Raw genomic sequence first — 14,444 nt, 5'->3', positions numbered from 1 at the left:
TTATATATCTTCCGTTCTCCTACCATTCTGTATACCATCTAGGGTAGATAGATGGTAGCATATACCATTCCGTATACCATTTATGGTAGATAAATGGTAGGGGATCACGTGACTGATCCTTTGGGTTATCAGCTGGAATCCCTGTTCCTTCTGTATTTCCATTATTCCTTGTAACCCAATGATTCTGCCTTGTCTCCCCGCATAATCACGTGAGACTGATGTGGCTAGGTCTGTAACAGTGTCATCAATCAGCTCTGAATTCCTATGTTTCTGAGTTAACAGAATATTAAGCTGACCTAGTACGATAATGGCTTTTATATTGGGACACCCGATACCTGTCTATGATTCATCTTTTTTTTAATGTGCAGAGGTGCTTTAACTTATCAATGAATGCATCATTGATCTGATGTTTGAAAGCGGGTTTTTTCGTCGGTCAAAACAACGAATATGGGTGCGATCAATCAGATAACATAGAGCTTAATTGGCGTGGAATGCGTGCGATGATCACTACATCTAGCAGTCTTGAAAGGAGGATTCATCCAAAAATTCATATCCTGGGTCGCATGAAAGTGAAGAAAAGAACCATCAATGTTGCAAGACCCTTGGATCTCAAGTCCAGCTGTCATTTTGTCATCCAGCTAATGTGCTTTTTATGGTCTAATCATTGTGCGTTTGTCCGGCCGGGCAATTGATGTTCCTAGTAAATATTATACTCGGCTAAGCTCTTCTTCAGCATGGTTTATGTATTGGTCATGTTACCCCTCACCCCTTGTGATTGTAGATGAGAAGCAATGATGTAACAGCGGATGAAATCCGGGGACGGTTGGATCGCGAGGTCCAAGCACAGCACTGAATCTGCGGTAGTGTCAGAACTCAAAACATTTCCTCCACAACAGAAGGTTCTGGCATTACTCTGTATGCATTACCAAATGTACTTTGTCGGGCGAGCTACACTCCGAAATTCCCGAGCCAGTTTTGGGAGCGTATGTACGGTAACGGCAATACAGACATACCGCTAACAGATAATTATTCTTGGAAACCACCGGTTTTCCCGGGGGGGGGGAGTGTCAATTAAAGGTACCGAATACTAGCGCATACAAGTACTGTACTACTAGTGGCTGTATGTATGGGGGCTTGTTCTGTTGATAAGAACCAATCAGGTGCAGAAGTTGAAGTAGATGTGGGGGAAATGGCGGGGAACCTTAACGCCGATACGGCCGGTGGGAATGGGTCGCTTGTTGACAGGACCAATCATGCTGGTATGGTTGGGGTGGTCCAAGGGACTTTTTCTGTCCTTTTTTTTTCTTGTATTGACCGGCTATTCTCGACCGGTGTAAACGATGTAAGATTATAATACAGAATGGAAAGTAAGGAGATTTTTATAGCATATTAAACGAGATGCAGATGTAAGCGATCGGATTGGGAAATGCATCAAGCAGGGCGCATGCATATTCTGTAACACAAGTTGCTAAGTCTGGAAGCCTGCGAGACAAGTTCGTTCGACGATAGCCTCTTGTGGGGCAAGGGGAATTCTACGATTGGTTGCTTATCCTGGGGTCCACGTGGTGGTGATACTGTTGCCTGAGGTTTGATACTGTACAAAGAAATGGAACTTATGTGGTATCAATGTATCAATCGTCCTCGATCACCAATACTTGACTGAGATATCACAAAAACTTCTCTTGAAGTCTACCATCAACGAATGTTTGGATGTGTGGCGGCGTCGTAATATCATCACCGGTGTTATTGGTCCGTTCCAACTTAGGAGGTAAGGACTGGGTAAGAATCTACATTCCTTTTGATGCAGTTCCCACTATGGTCTGGTTGATTCGATAGTAATGACCGGATTGACGGTAAATCTGGGGTTCCGTTTCCATCTCTCTTTGTCCAACCCGCCTGTTCTCCATTTGCAATAGTCGATGGCTAAATGCAGTTACACCTACCCCCAGTCCATAGCATGCATTTTCGTGCCAATGTCTTTGTATCTCGTCTATATATCAAGATTCTGGATTATTCCAATAGGTGTCCATAGAAGAGTAAGGCCCTCTAGTATGAGCATAGAATATGGTAAAAGGAGCGGTGGCCTGGTGACCGGCTCTCAAGACGTGAAGTAAGAAACTGGTCATGCTATTCTTACTTTACAGCAGTCCAAGATATCGAGTCGGCCTCCTCCGACTGCATTTATTTTTTAAATCACTCATAGTTCTGTGAGTAACCAACCCGGCCAGATGCGGCCATACCAATGCAACTCTGGTTGTAACGGCAATATGATCTCGAGTAAGCTTATCTTTATTCAGAGTACAAGTGATATACAAGTCTGGTATCTTCCAGAATCTAATATAATAATCACTCCAGTCTGGTGTTGAAATTTTATTCCTCAGGTATCAATATGTAACGGTATGTAAAAGTGTACACCCCACTGCGGTGGCCGGTTCCTAATCCAGACGGGCCCACCTTACAACCTTGTATGGTACAGTACAGACATAGTAAGAGTAAACGGTACATCCGCTCTTTTCCAATGGCATGATTTGTACCCAGAATGCGAGAAAAATGGTAGAATCTTTCTCTATTCCTCTCTCGAAAGATGAATGGTATAACATATATTTGATTACTCAGATCCCCAAAGAATACTAATCGCTCGGGCCCGCGCAACCCGCTCTCTCCGTCATAGCAACTCGGCTTACAGAACGGTTTTTTCCTCTTTCGCTCACTCTCTCTCCTTCAACTCCTCTTCCCCAGCTTATTTCCCTTTCTTCTTTTTCTTCTCTTCTCTTCTCTCTTTCTTTTTCTACATTTTAATTTCCTAATTTCCTCTCTTCTCTTCGACACTCTTTTCTTCCGGTCCTCCTCCGACTCCTCAATTCCCCGTTTGTCCATCTATCCTCTCAGCCTGATTCCGCCGTATCTCCCGTTCTTTCACCTCTGGCCATCTATCGTTCCACGCTTTTCTCCCTGTGTATTCACGGATTCTTGGGAACTAGAGTATCAGTCATTGTACCCGATACCCACGATTAATAGCCTTCGCGTTACTGCCTGCGCACGCACCCTTCCTTTTTTGGCCCAACTGCGCGCCGCCCCATTCGTATCGCATCTGTTAGCCGTTTGCGCATCGTGCCTTCTCTCCTGTCGCCAACACCCGGGCCTAGTCATCATCTCCTCAGTCGCTGCCAGATGAAGCTATACACTATCGATTAAGAATTCTGGTGCCATCATGGGCTCGTTTTTTAAGAGCTTCCGGGGTAATGGGGTATGTTTTAACCGCTCGGTCGTTTGTAGCAGAACGAAAGAGAAGATTACAATTGAAGTCACGGTATAAATGCTAACGCCACTATATGTAGGGGTCTTCCACCTCTTCGAGCGGGGCGTCTCCCGCAAAGAAAGAGCCTCAAGCACCTCCGATGAGTCCGCTGGAGAAGAAGCTGCAGGGAATGGGTCCAATTCGGAACGATGGTAGCGATAAGTTTTTCGGAATGGAAAATGTGAGTGCGACACATTCCCACGTTTCATGCGTTTATGTTGGCTAACATGATCCTTGCCCTTAGTACGGTAGCACCTGGTAAGCGGATGCGTGCCTGCATCACACTTGGCAACCAACCAAATCAAATACTAAAAAGCTAATGCATTTCTTCGAAACAGTTACTGCAACTCCATTTTACAATGCCTCTTCTTTTCCGTTCCTTTCCGAGAAGCCGTCCTCAACTATCCCACGCGAACACCGATCGAGAGCCTGGAGGCCGCGCTGGAAAAATCTCTCCGTTTTCAAGATCCCAACGCTTATTTAGAAGCCGAAGCACAGGCCCAAAGAGAGAAAGCTGCCAACCCTCAGCGTATTGGCGCGCCACCAAACCAACCTCAGAAGCCCGAAGACAAGGAATCGCCCGAATACAAGAAGAAAGTCGCTTTACAGACCCTGCCACTCCTAGAAACTCAGAACAATTCCAACAGCTATGGCATGTCGGAATCATTATTTACAGCGTTGAAGGATATCTTTGAATCTCTGGTGGGAAGCAAGTCACGAATAGGGATCACACGACCGCAGCAATTTTTGGACGTTCTCAGGCGTGAACATGAGATGTTTCGGACTGCCATGCACCAAGACGCCCACGAGTTTCTAAATCTTTTACTCAACGAAGTCGTCGCGAATGTCGAAACGGAAGCTCTTAAACAACCCCCTCCTCCCAAGAGCCTCCCGCTCACAGAAAGTGCAGATTCATTTGACCTGACCAACAGCTCAGGCTCCAAAACGCCGAATACCACGCGGTGGGTACATGAGCTATTCGAGGGGACATTGACATCCGAGACTGAATGTCTCACCTGTGAAAAGGTCTCCCAGCGCGATGAGATCTTTTTAGATCTGTCTGTTGATCTCGAGCAGCACTCTTCCGTGACCTCGTGTTTAAGGAAGTTCTCTGCGGAAGAGATGCTGTGCGAGAGGAACAAGTTTCACTGCGATAACTGTGGAGGGCTTCAAGAGGCGGAGAAGAGAATGAAAATCAAGCGACTGCCTCGGATATTGGCCTTGCATCTTAAGCGCTTCAAGTACACCGAGGATCTCCAACGGTTGCAGAAATTGTTTCACCGTGTCGTGTACCCGTATCACCTACGCCTCTTTAACACGACAGACGATGCCGAGGATCCGGACCGTCTCTACGAGTTATACGCTGTGGTGGTACACATTGGTGGAGGACCCTATCATGGTCATTATGTGTCGATCGTGAAAACGGAAGACCGCGGTTGGTTGCTCTTTGACGATGAGATGGTGGAACCAGTGGATAAGAACTACGTTCGCAACTTCTTCGGGGACAAACCTGGCTTGGCCTGCGCCTACGTCCTATTTTACCAAGAGACCACTATGGAAGCGGTTCTGAAGGAGCAAGAGCAGGAGGATTTGGCAGCCAGTATGGATATCCCAATTCCAAACGAGAAGCAGCAAAATGGTGTCCCGCCATCTCCTAGCTTAAACAATTTCCAGAGCTCATCGCAGCTCTCGTCACCATCATCCGAGTTTATTCGCCCCAATGGTTTTTCCCGGCCGCCTACTGCACCTCGGCTTTCTACTCAAATGGAGCGCACGGAGCCTGACATTACTTCTCCACGGACCCCTATCGTTCACACACCGCCGCCTGTGCCACCTATACCTGCAGCTCATACTATGCACCTGAGTCCGAAGAAGAGCGATATACAGTCCAAAAAAGACCGTGTTCGAGAAGAGAAGGAACGAAAAATTGCTGAAAAGGAAAGAGAGAAGGGTGAAAAACAACGACGAGTTTCCAATGCCCGCGAACACCGCGAGCACCAACATGAAAGTGGTCCGAAGCCCATTATCGACACAAGCAAGCCAGAGGAAGATCGACACAATGCCCCGGATAACGGCAATGTTGACTCCCTGAAGAAAACACACCACAGTTTTCATCGCTTTAGGAGAAGCAGTAAGAGTCTCAGCCATCGCTTCGGCATGGACAAGGATTCTCGCACATCGACTTCGGATCTTCCCCGAACACCTATCAATGAGCATATGACCTCTGCTGGTGTTTCACCTCCACGCAAAAGCGAACTGCCTGAACGACCATTACTCAACCACAAATCTGGGACTGATGCTCCCAAAGAACACAAACACGGAAAATGGAGAAGCTTTAGTTTCCGGAAGATGCTCTAAGGCTTTCTCTTTTCCGTTTCCTTACGGATTCTCTTCGACTGCACATATCCTCGAGATTCTGCTCGCACATATTTTCGATGTACCACCAATTCTTTTCCTGCCTTTCCTTTCATGGCAATCTTCTTATTTTCCGGCTAGATGTGAGTGTTTTCTCCTTTTTTACCAGCTTGTTTTCGCTCATTGATCCTGTGATATCCATGTCTGGGTCTGGGTCATATTTCATTGGCGCACACAAGGAGTTCACTGGATTCTTTGTTATTTCAGCTGTTGTTGCTTGCTGAGAAGGGTCTTCTGGGTTAGCAACTGGGCTATCTTTTTTATTTCAATGGGATTAACAGCACATGTTCTGGGAAGAAACACAGGAAAAGCCAATACTTCTACTGCTCCCCTGATTTACAAGCGTGTTCTTTGGGCGCGAGCATGGCTTTTTATTATTATCCCACATCTGTGCATTCTATGTCTCGGTGTATTGTAAATAGAGAATAGAGCCATGATTATTCTGTGTTGTCCGCTATATTCTAGGATCGAAGTATTGGCCGGTACTTGAGCTAAGTTCCATATACAGGAATCATATCCTTCCCTTGACCGCTATCCATCTCAACAGTGATGCTCCTGTGCCCTTCAGTATGAGGGATGCATAGTGTATGCCTTTATCAACCCAACGCTATAGTGCAGTCGAGAAAGTACGCAGCTGGAATCGAGGGCGTAGGATTCGTCAATCTCAAGGAGAAAAGTAGGTCCGGCAAATCCTCGATGTTTTCGCATTCATATCTGCAATACAGAGGTCTCAAAGATAGAGGAATATGGAAGGTAGACGAGAGAGGGAGGAAAAGAGAGAGGTATTCGCGATCGTCGTTATCAGTCGTAGGCGATTCTCACCAGATGAGTTTGGCGACAATGATGACGGAGTTTATTCCGATTAGGGGTACTATTCAGCCGAGGATATTGTGTTAGCCCTGCTCGATTACAGAGGACCAAAAGAACCATAGGAAATCGGACAAGGACATACTCCGCATCACCGTCCGGACACTCGCGATCAAATCAATCGTCTTCGCCTTGACGCTTGTGCTATCGTAGGATGCACCAAAGGTATCTTGTTGTTGTGAACGACCCCATCCAACTATATTTTATTTAGCGATTTGCATGGTGTATTATTTCCGCCAAAGGGGGACGTACTCCGAGCGAGGAAGCGGTCTTCAGAGAGGACTGCGATGGCGTTGATGATGAGGATGATGACTGCGTGATTATTCTGTAAGCAGAGCTTGGTTCGAGGAGTAGTAGGAGTAGCGTACCGTAAACGAGTTTCCCGAGACCGAAGAAGAACATGATCGCTGTTGGTGTATAACTGGGATGAAGGAGTGAGGTTGTAAGTGGGAAAGTTTGCGGAGTGCCAGATGGCGTTTGATTTCCGCCTTGGGATGACGATGATCTCTCTTCCATGCATCTCACATATTGATTGATCCACAATGAGCAGAGATATTGGTCTGTATATACCCTATATACCTTTTATCGATCGTTTGCTAATAAACACAGTATTTCTGTTCCTCTTTCTCCTCGTCCCGGGGCTAGTCCTGCTCCATCTCTTGGTTGCGCCCTATACAAAGGTCGAGGAGTCGTTCCATGTCCAGGCCATTCATGATATTGAAACATACGGTATTCCGTCAATTGGTGATGCTGCAGCCTATATGCAGGAACACTATGACCACTTCAAGTTCCCTGGGGCAGTGCCCCGGACGTTCATCGGAGCGTTGGTGCTGTCGGAATTGTCGCGGCCGTTTATATGGTTAAATAAGAATGTTAACCGGCAGATTTTAGGTATATACTCCTTTCCCTAATATTACTCAATAGCGATAGTCTAATTTTTGTAGCACGAGCCATTCTAGGCTTGTTCAATGCTTCTGCCCTGATGTCGTATGCTTCCGGGATAAAGCGGGCATTTGGACAGCCTGCGGCCATTTGGTACCTGCTCTTCCAGGCTAGTCAGTTTCACGTTCTCTACTACGCCTCGAGAACATTGTCCAACATGTTTGCTTTCGGGATTACGACTCTGGCGTTGCGGTATCTTCTATCGGAACCTGGTGTCCGCCACAAATACAGGACCCGGTGCCGGCTTTCCCTCTGTCTATTGACTGTGGCTGGCATCATCTTTCGATCTGAACTGGCTCTCTTCCTGGCGATGCATACGCTCTTCCTTCTCCTGACGGGTCGTGTCAGTTTAATAAAGGAGGTCATCCCTGCTGGTATCCTGGGACTCTTCATCGGCCTCATCTCCACCGTATCCGTGGACTCATTCTTCTGGCAGCAATTTCCTCTCTGGCCCGAGCTGGCAGCATTCAAATTCAATGTGGTCTCAGGTCAAGCGTCCGCTTGGGGCACGCAGCCCTGGCACTTTTATTTTTCCAACGCTATCCCTCGTCTTTTGTTAAATCCGTGCACCTATCTCATTGGTATCCCGGTAGCGCTCAGTCTGTCCTCAACACGCGCGGCGACAGCATACCTCCTCGCTCCTTCGTTGGCGTTCGTAGCGTTATTCAGTTCTCAACCACATAAGGAATGGCGGTTTATTCTATACGTCATCCCACCACTCACTGCTGCAGCTTCTCTGGGCGCTTCGTATATCTGGACGCACCGGACGAAGTCTTTCATCTACCGCTTACTATCTCTCGTCATGCTCCTTTCTCCTCTAGCCTCCTTCACTATCTCGACTTTTGTCCTCCTGCCTTCGTCAGCAGCCAACTATCCCGGCGCACACGCCTTGCGCGCCCTTCATGATAACCATGGAGACACTTTTCAACCAGAGATTTCAGTCTACTTAGGAAACCTCGCTTGCCAAACGGGTGTAACCCGGTTCCTGCAAATACCATCAAAATCTCCCACGGAAGCATGGAAATACGATAAAACCGAAGACGAAACCATCAAATCCTCCTCAACCTTTTGGGACCAATTCGACTATGCACTCGTTGAAGCCGTCGGACCTGAGGAGTCTAGACTCACTTCTGGGCCAAACTCGCGTTGGGAAAATGTTGAGGTCGTTAACGGTTTCGCTGGTGTTAGAGTTCTTCGTCCGGGTGAGGAGGCGAGGGGGTCTGTTGAGGAGAGTTTTTTGAGAGGCATTGGAGGTGAACGTGCAATTGGGGTTTGGGAGAAGGGACGGGAGTTGGTGAGACGGTTTGTAACGAAAGGATGGTGGGTTGGTTTGAGAATGGAGCCTAGGATCAGAATTATGAGGCGGGTTGAGTAGTTTATATAATAGGAAATTTATTTACCAAAGGCGTATGTTCAAACTATGTCCAACGGGATATCGCAAAAGGGGTATTGACCAAGAGATTAAGACATCATGCGCCGCTCCCCTCCATCCGATCCAATCTTCTCTCCAAATCTCTCACCCAAGGTTCAACCAACTCGATATTACTCTTCATTGAAGCCTCGCCTTGTCCCATTCTCTCCTCTACCACCCTAAGCCCCTCGCGCCACTGCTCAATTTCCTTCTTCATTTCCCCCTGGCGGCGTTCCAACTCGTCAAGTGATTCCGCAGCCTGCGCGGATCCCGCATGGATAGCACGGAGGGATCGAAGTCGTTCTAACACGCTCGGGAGGAGGGGATGTAGCGATTGGATAGTGGGGAGAGTAGCATAGAGGGCTTGGATCTTGGTAGCCTGTTCGTCGCGCTGATTGGCGACGGGGTCGACCTCCGTCGTTGACGAGGAGGAAACGGACATGTCTGATGGTTCGACAGGAGCGGGAGCGACCTTTGCCGTTTGCGCAGCTTTGGCGGCATCGAGAGCGCGTTTGCGCGCAGAGGCCAGTGCCTCAGCATCCGCGGTGAGCTTACGGACCCGTGTGGACAGGGCTTCGAGGTTTGGTGTTGAGACGGTTGTGGAGGGCGGTGCAGAGCCCATGGTTGGGACGGCGGAGGCCGGTGCAGGGCCGACCAGGAGAGTTGTAAGGGTAGAGAGGCGCGAGGTGAGGTGGTCCATAGCAGGGAGGACGGGTTGGAGGGTGGGCTCAGAGTTTCCATCTGCGACAAAGGGGTTCGACGAGCTGGAGATGCCCATTGCTGCTTCAACGAGGGCAAGGCGGCCGTCGAAGGCGGCGGCGTGGGATAGGACACCGGAGGATGCTGACGCCGAGGCCTCCGTCTTGTTTTCTGGTGCTGGGCTGCGCGGCGGCGTGGAATCGGGGGCTGCATCTGTCGCGATCTTCCGAGATAAGGTTGCGGCCGCGGAGTGCGGCCCTGCCGCGCTGCGAGAGGAAGCATAGAGGGTATCCAACGCCCGACTGAGCTCCTGCACGCCGTCGTCCAGCTTCTCCTGTCCTTCCGCGGATGATTCCTTAGTTTCGGCATCTGCCTTTTCTTGTCGAGCAGTCACCTCGTCCTTCAATTCCTCAACTTCTCTCCGCAATCGCGCAAGTTTTCTTTCCATACTCTCCTCCTCACTGTCACTCAGATCCCCCACTTCCTCCAGACCGTCATCCCGTACCCGTCGGCGGCGGTTCTTGCTTTTGTATGACTTTCGTTTCGCTGCTATGCTATCGGAGAAATTCACTTCGCGGGCGTCGACCGTAGCCCCCATAAATTGGGCGCGTGCTTCGTCTGCATTAACACCTTGTCGGTCGATATCAGAGTTGGAGTCATCTTCGTCCGCCTCGGAGGACGTGCGGATTGTTTGTGTCTGTCTTATTAGACAGAGTGGACTGAAATTGAGAGCGCCAGTGACTCACCGGAAGAGTGGAAGCTTCGTCCGTCAGATCGGGAGTCTCGTAGATATCAGGTGCTTGGTCCTTAATCATGTCAACAATGACGATCACATTCCATATAAACTATGGGGCTTACCAAATCTGGAAGACCAGCATATTTCTTGTTGAGTGCCATATCCACAGGAAAGTAGCAGAATCAATTGCAGCTGACAAAATGCTGTGCTCTGTTGCTCCGAGCGGTATTGATACCAAAACACACCTGGCGGCGGAGGGCACGTGAAAGGGGAAGTGAGCATAATATTAGCATAGCAGTCTGAGTCAGCTATGCTTGTATAAGCACGTGTCACCCGGCTCGGAACGGGACTTGGACCAATCAGGAAAGTGCGCAGGGACAGTAGCACATGAAAACAACAGCTGAACGTGATTCTCTTCGTTTACTCCGGCTTACTTAAATACGCCTTTCTCGTCTCTTTCTTCTCATCTTCCTCCACATTTCCATCATCCTAGATACATCTTTATTCTATTCTTATACTCCTCTCCATTCTTATATCTAGAACCCGCATCCCATCATGGCTGCCCCCGCCGACATCACCATCAAGAACCTCAACGGAGAATGGACTCTGGCATGTAACCGTCTTGCCCTGAGTCTATTCGACTCGAGCTAACCTTATTGACAGGACAAATCCGTCTCCAACGACGCTGACCCAGTCCTGGCCCTTGTGAGTACTTATATCCATGATCTACATATGACTACCCACTGACAGTCTTCCCTTTTCAATAGCAAGGAATGAGCTGGCTCACCCGCAAGGCAATTGGTCTCGCAACCCTCACCCTCAAGGTCCATCAGTACCCCGAGTCCGCAAACCCCACCGTCATCAACATCGACATCGACCAAATAGCCACCGGCGGTATTAAGGGCACCAGCGAGAAGCGTGTCACCGACTGGACCGCCCGTCCTCACTCTGACCACATCTTCGGTAACGTTGAGGGCCAGTCTCGCGTTATCCGGGGCGTCAAGGGCGCAGATGGCAAGGTGCGGCCGAACCTGGAGGTCAGCACCAAGGTTGGCAATGATGACGACGATGCCAAGGTTGCGCGGTTCTTGAGGGGTGAGGTCCTGGCGGATGGATCTGAGACTGAGGGCTTCCAGGTGGAAGCTCTAGGTGAAGAGTACGGCGATGGAGAAGGTCTCTATATCCAGAACTTCGTTGTGAACAAGGACGCTGGGTATGGCTGGACCGCAGAGCAGGTATTTTAGACCCTAAATCCTCCTTCTTATGCATTTGTGGCTAATGTGTGTAACAGGTTTGGGGGTTCGAAACTGTTCAAGACGAGCGTCGTTACACCCGCCGTATCGTGGTGGCCAAAGACGGCAAATACCAAATGATCCGCTTCGTGTACTCCTTCCTCAAGCATCGGGATGCCTAAGCTGTTCATGTGCTGAGTGTGCTATGAAAAAGAGATTCGCGCTTTGGCCAAGTCTGACCAGTAAAATTACTGAACTTGACAGACAAGTGACAGCGTCATGAATTGAAGAACTTTGACTAGCGTTTCTTCTTGTTTATCATATTATAATACATGATTCCGGGCACCTAGAAAGTATAACAGAACCCAACGGTTTCACACTTCATAAGAAGAGAACATGTACCAGTGAATGAGCAATATTCTCGAAGCCCTAAGCCTCGAGATTCACCTGACGTGTCTAAATCCGGTGTCAAAAGTCCAGCATGCTGATGGACAACCTCGAAATTTTTATAATGGTAGAAGTAAAGATGGATTGGACTTTAGATCCTTAGAAGAGACTAAACCATGTATGCGTTCCTTGCTGGAAGATTCAGCGCGACTGCTTTGGATATAGTATATTTAGAGTGATATAATCTATCACAGGGCAGCTCGCAAGGTATATAGGTGACTTCAGAACAATTATCTATAATAGTTTAAATTTTTAAGTATTCAATAATCATGTCATTATGCTTCATAAAACAAGAAATACCACAGATAAGATCATGAGTTCGTTGGCATAACCACCTGAGCCTTCGTGCTAACTGCATCCTCAGCCCTCCACAAACTTGTCACAGTCTTCTGTTGCGTGTAGAACTGCAACCCCGGCTTGCCGTAGAATGTGTTTGCACCACCACCAGCGATACTCTTCTTGTTACCAGTGAAAGAGAACATCGGTAGGGGGACGGGGATGGGCACATTAACACCAACTTGGCCGGCTTCGATGTCCTTCTGGAAGCGAGATGCTGTGGAGCCAGAGCGGGTGAAGATAGCGGCGCCGTTGCCGTATTCGTTCTTGTTAATTAGGTTAATAGCATCGTCGAGAGTGTCGACGTTGAGGCAGACAAGGACGGGGCCGAAGATTTCTTCGCGGTAGCAGCGCATCTCGGGGGTGACGTTCGTAATGATGGTAGGGCCAACCTAGCGCCATATTAGCAACAAATATCGAGAAAACAATAGTCAATTAGGGGAAACATTTACAAAGTTGCCGTTAGGGTACTTCTCAGGCTTGTATCCACGACCATCCAAAAGAATAGTCGCACCCTCCTGCTCAGCACTTGTAATCAATTCCTCGACTCGCTTCTGGCTGTCGGGGCTAATGACGGGACCGAGATCCGCCCCCTCTTCAAATCCACCGTTGACATTCAGTGCCTTGGCCCGTTCAGCCATCTCAGACAGCCAGTCTTGAGTCTCACCGACCATCACAGCAGTACTAAGAGCCATACAACGCTGACCGGCAGCACCAAATGCAGCCCCCACGATAGCATTGAGGGTCTGGTTCTTGTTGGCATCGGGAAGAACAGCAGCATGGTTCTTCGCGCCAAGGTTTGCCTGGACACGCTTGCCATTGGCAGAACCACGGTTGTAGATATATTCACCGGCCCGGTTGCTGCCAACAAAGCTAATAGCCTTGATGGCAGGCTCGTCCAGAATGAAGTCCACCGTCTTCGCAGAACCATGGATGATGTTAATCACACCTGGAGGGAAGCCAGCTTCCTTAGCCAGTTCGGCCAGAATCATTGCCGCTCCAGGGTCCCGCTCGGAGGGCTTCATAACGAGACAGTTACCAGCCACAGTGGCAACGGGAAGACACCAAAGAGGAATCATGGCGGGGAAGTCTGATCGACGCGGTTAGCCTCGGGTCAGATTATACGAGTTCTCCTAGGGAGATAGCAAAACTTACTAAATGGGCAAATTGCTGCAACAACGCCCAATGGCTCACGGTAGCTTCTCGTCTCCATGTCCTTGGCGACCTCCAAGACTTCACCGGTAATCTGAGTGGTAATACCACAGGCAGTCTCCGCCACCTGCAGACCACGGAGCACATCACCTTTAGCATCTGGGAAAGTCTTACCCTGTTCCAAGGTAATGGATGCGGCAAGACGGTCCCAATTGGTCTTGATCAAGCTGACAAACTTGAAGATGATCTGTTGCCGAGCCATGATGCTGGTGGCACGCCATGCTGGGAAGGCCTTCTCGGCCGACTCGACGGCGGCGCGGAGCTCCTCATCAGTGCTTTGGGGCACACGGGTGATGAGGTTGTTTGTAGCAGGGTCATGCAAGTCGATCCATTGCGTAGTCTTGGAAGAAACGAATTCATTATTGAGGAAATTTGCGGTGTCAATGGGGTTGGCAATTCGCTCGTGGGTGGTCGGGTATTCAGTAGCGGTGCTAGCCGCAGAGGTGGTTGCGGGGGTGAGCTGAGCGGCGGTGGCATGGAGCCTACGGGTTGCCGTCAAGGGAGAAGAGACAGAAGAAGGGATCCTTTGCGAAGGCGGCATAGCGGAAGATGGCCTGGACAAGCTCGACAGAGAACGTGATGCTGAAGCCGAAGCAACTCGAGCAAAGGAAGCTGTAATGCGGGGAGACGCCGCGCGGAGAGCGGGGAGAGATTGGGCGAGAGACCGACGGGCGGCCATGATGAGAGGTAGGGGATGTATATAGAGTATAGACGAAAGAAGAGAGGGGCGAATTGATAGGCAGAAGTGGTATCAAGTCACGCAGGGATAGGTTGCTGTGTACAGCAGAGGGGTCTTATATATACTCGGTCTGTACGGGGTATACGGCGGGAATTGCGGGCCGCACGATT

The 14,444-nt window shown here is 49.2% G+C and overlaps 6 protein-coding genes across 6 annotated transcripts; 3 read left to right on the top strand and 3 right to left on the bottom strand.

Annotated features, from left to right (window-relative positions):
- Positions 1 to 3,211: 3,211 nt before the first annotated feature.
- Positions 3,212 to 5,656, top strand: creB (ubiquitin C-terminal hydrolase CreB; the record flags this gene model as incomplete). Its single annotated transcript, XM_040784746.1, has 4 exons — positions 3,212 to 3,247; positions 3,339 to 3,479; positions 3,543 to 3,556; positions 3,637 to 5,656. The coding sequence occupies 4 exons, from the start codon at positions 3,212 to 3,214 to the stop codon at positions 5,654 to 5,656; spliced, it is 2,211 nt and encodes a 736-aa protein (XP_040636473.1).
- An 870-nt stretch (positions 5,657 to 6,526) lies between these two features.
- On the bottom strand, positions 6,527 to 7,006 carry EURHEDRAFT_415161 (YOS1 family protein). Its single transcript, XM_040782615.1, has 4 exons — positions 6,949 to 7,006; positions 6,833 to 6,892; positions 6,666 to 6,776; positions 6,527 to 6,584 (listed from the first exon to the last, which is right to left on the bottom strand). Exons 1-4 carry the CDS (start codon positions 6,980 to 6,982, stop codon positions 6,532 to 6,534), a joined length of 258 nt encoding a protein of 85 aa, XP_040636472.1. The 5' UTR covers positions 6,983 to 7,006; the 3' UTR covers positions 6,527 to 6,531.
- Positions 7,007 to 7,122: 116 nt separating this feature from the next.
- On the top strand, positions 7,123 to 8,897 carry EURHEDRAFT_461708 (dolichyl-P-Man:Man(7)GlcNAc(2)-PP-dolichol alpha-1,6-mannosyltransferase; the record flags this gene model as incomplete). The annotated part of the gene is made up of 2 exons (XM_040784741.1): positions 7,123 to 7,471; positions 7,525 to 8,897. 2 exons carry the CDS (start codon positions 7,123 to 7,125, stop codon positions 8,895 to 8,897), a joined length of 1,722 nt encoding a protein of 573 aa, XP_040636471.1.
- Positions 8,601 to 10,587, bottom strand: EURHEDRAFT_415156 (dynactin subunit 2). Its single transcript, XM_040782614.1, has 3 exons — positions 10,491 to 10,587; positions 10,379 to 10,438; positions 8,601 to 10,329 (listed from the first exon to the last, which is right to left on the bottom strand). The coding sequence occupies exons 1-3, from the start codon at positions 10,527 to 10,529 to the stop codon at positions 8,992 to 8,994; spliced, it is 1,437 nt and encodes a 478-aa protein (XP_040636470.1). The 5' UTR covers positions 10,530 to 10,587; the 3' UTR covers positions 8,601 to 8,991.
- Positions 10,588 to 10,801: 214 nt separating this feature from the next.
- EURHEDRAFT_415155 (uncharacterized protein) lies at positions 10,802 to 12,243 on the top strand. Its single transcript, XM_040782613.1, has 4 exons — positions 10,802 to 10,977; positions 11,032 to 11,073; positions 11,136 to 11,603; positions 11,660 to 12,243. Exons 1-4 carry the CDS (start codon positions 10,924 to 10,926, stop codon positions 11,780 to 11,782), a joined length of 687 nt encoding a protein of 228 aa, XP_040636469.1. The 5' UTR covers positions 10,802 to 10,923; the 3' UTR covers positions 11,783 to 12,243.
- Positions 12,244 to 12,246: 3 nt separating this feature from the next.
- Positions 12,247 to 14,432, bottom strand: EURHEDRAFT_415154 (CoA-acylating methylmalonate-semialdehyde dehydrogenase). The gene is made up of 3 exons (XM_040782612.1): positions 13,539 to 14,432; positions 12,836 to 13,473; positions 12,247 to 12,775 (listed from the first exon to the last, which is right to left on the bottom strand). The coding sequence occupies exons 1-3, from the start codon at positions 14,272 to 14,274 to the stop codon at positions 12,359 to 12,361; spliced, it is 1,791 nt and encodes a 596-aa protein (XP_040636468.1). The 5' UTR covers positions 14,275 to 14,432; the 3' UTR covers positions 12,247 to 12,358.
- Between the last annotated feature and the right edge of the window lie 12 nt (positions 14,433 to 14,444).

The sequence above is a fragment of the Aspergillus ruber genome (assembly GCF_000600275.1).
Source record: "Aspergillus ruber CBS 135680 unplaced genomic scaffold scaffold00025, whole genome shotgun sequence".
Taxonomy (NCBI): Eukaryota; Fungi; Ascomycota; class Eurotiomycetes; order Eurotiales; family Aspergillaceae; genus Aspergillus; species Aspergillus ruber.
This window is presented reverse-complemented; position numbering and strand designations above follow the sequence as displayed.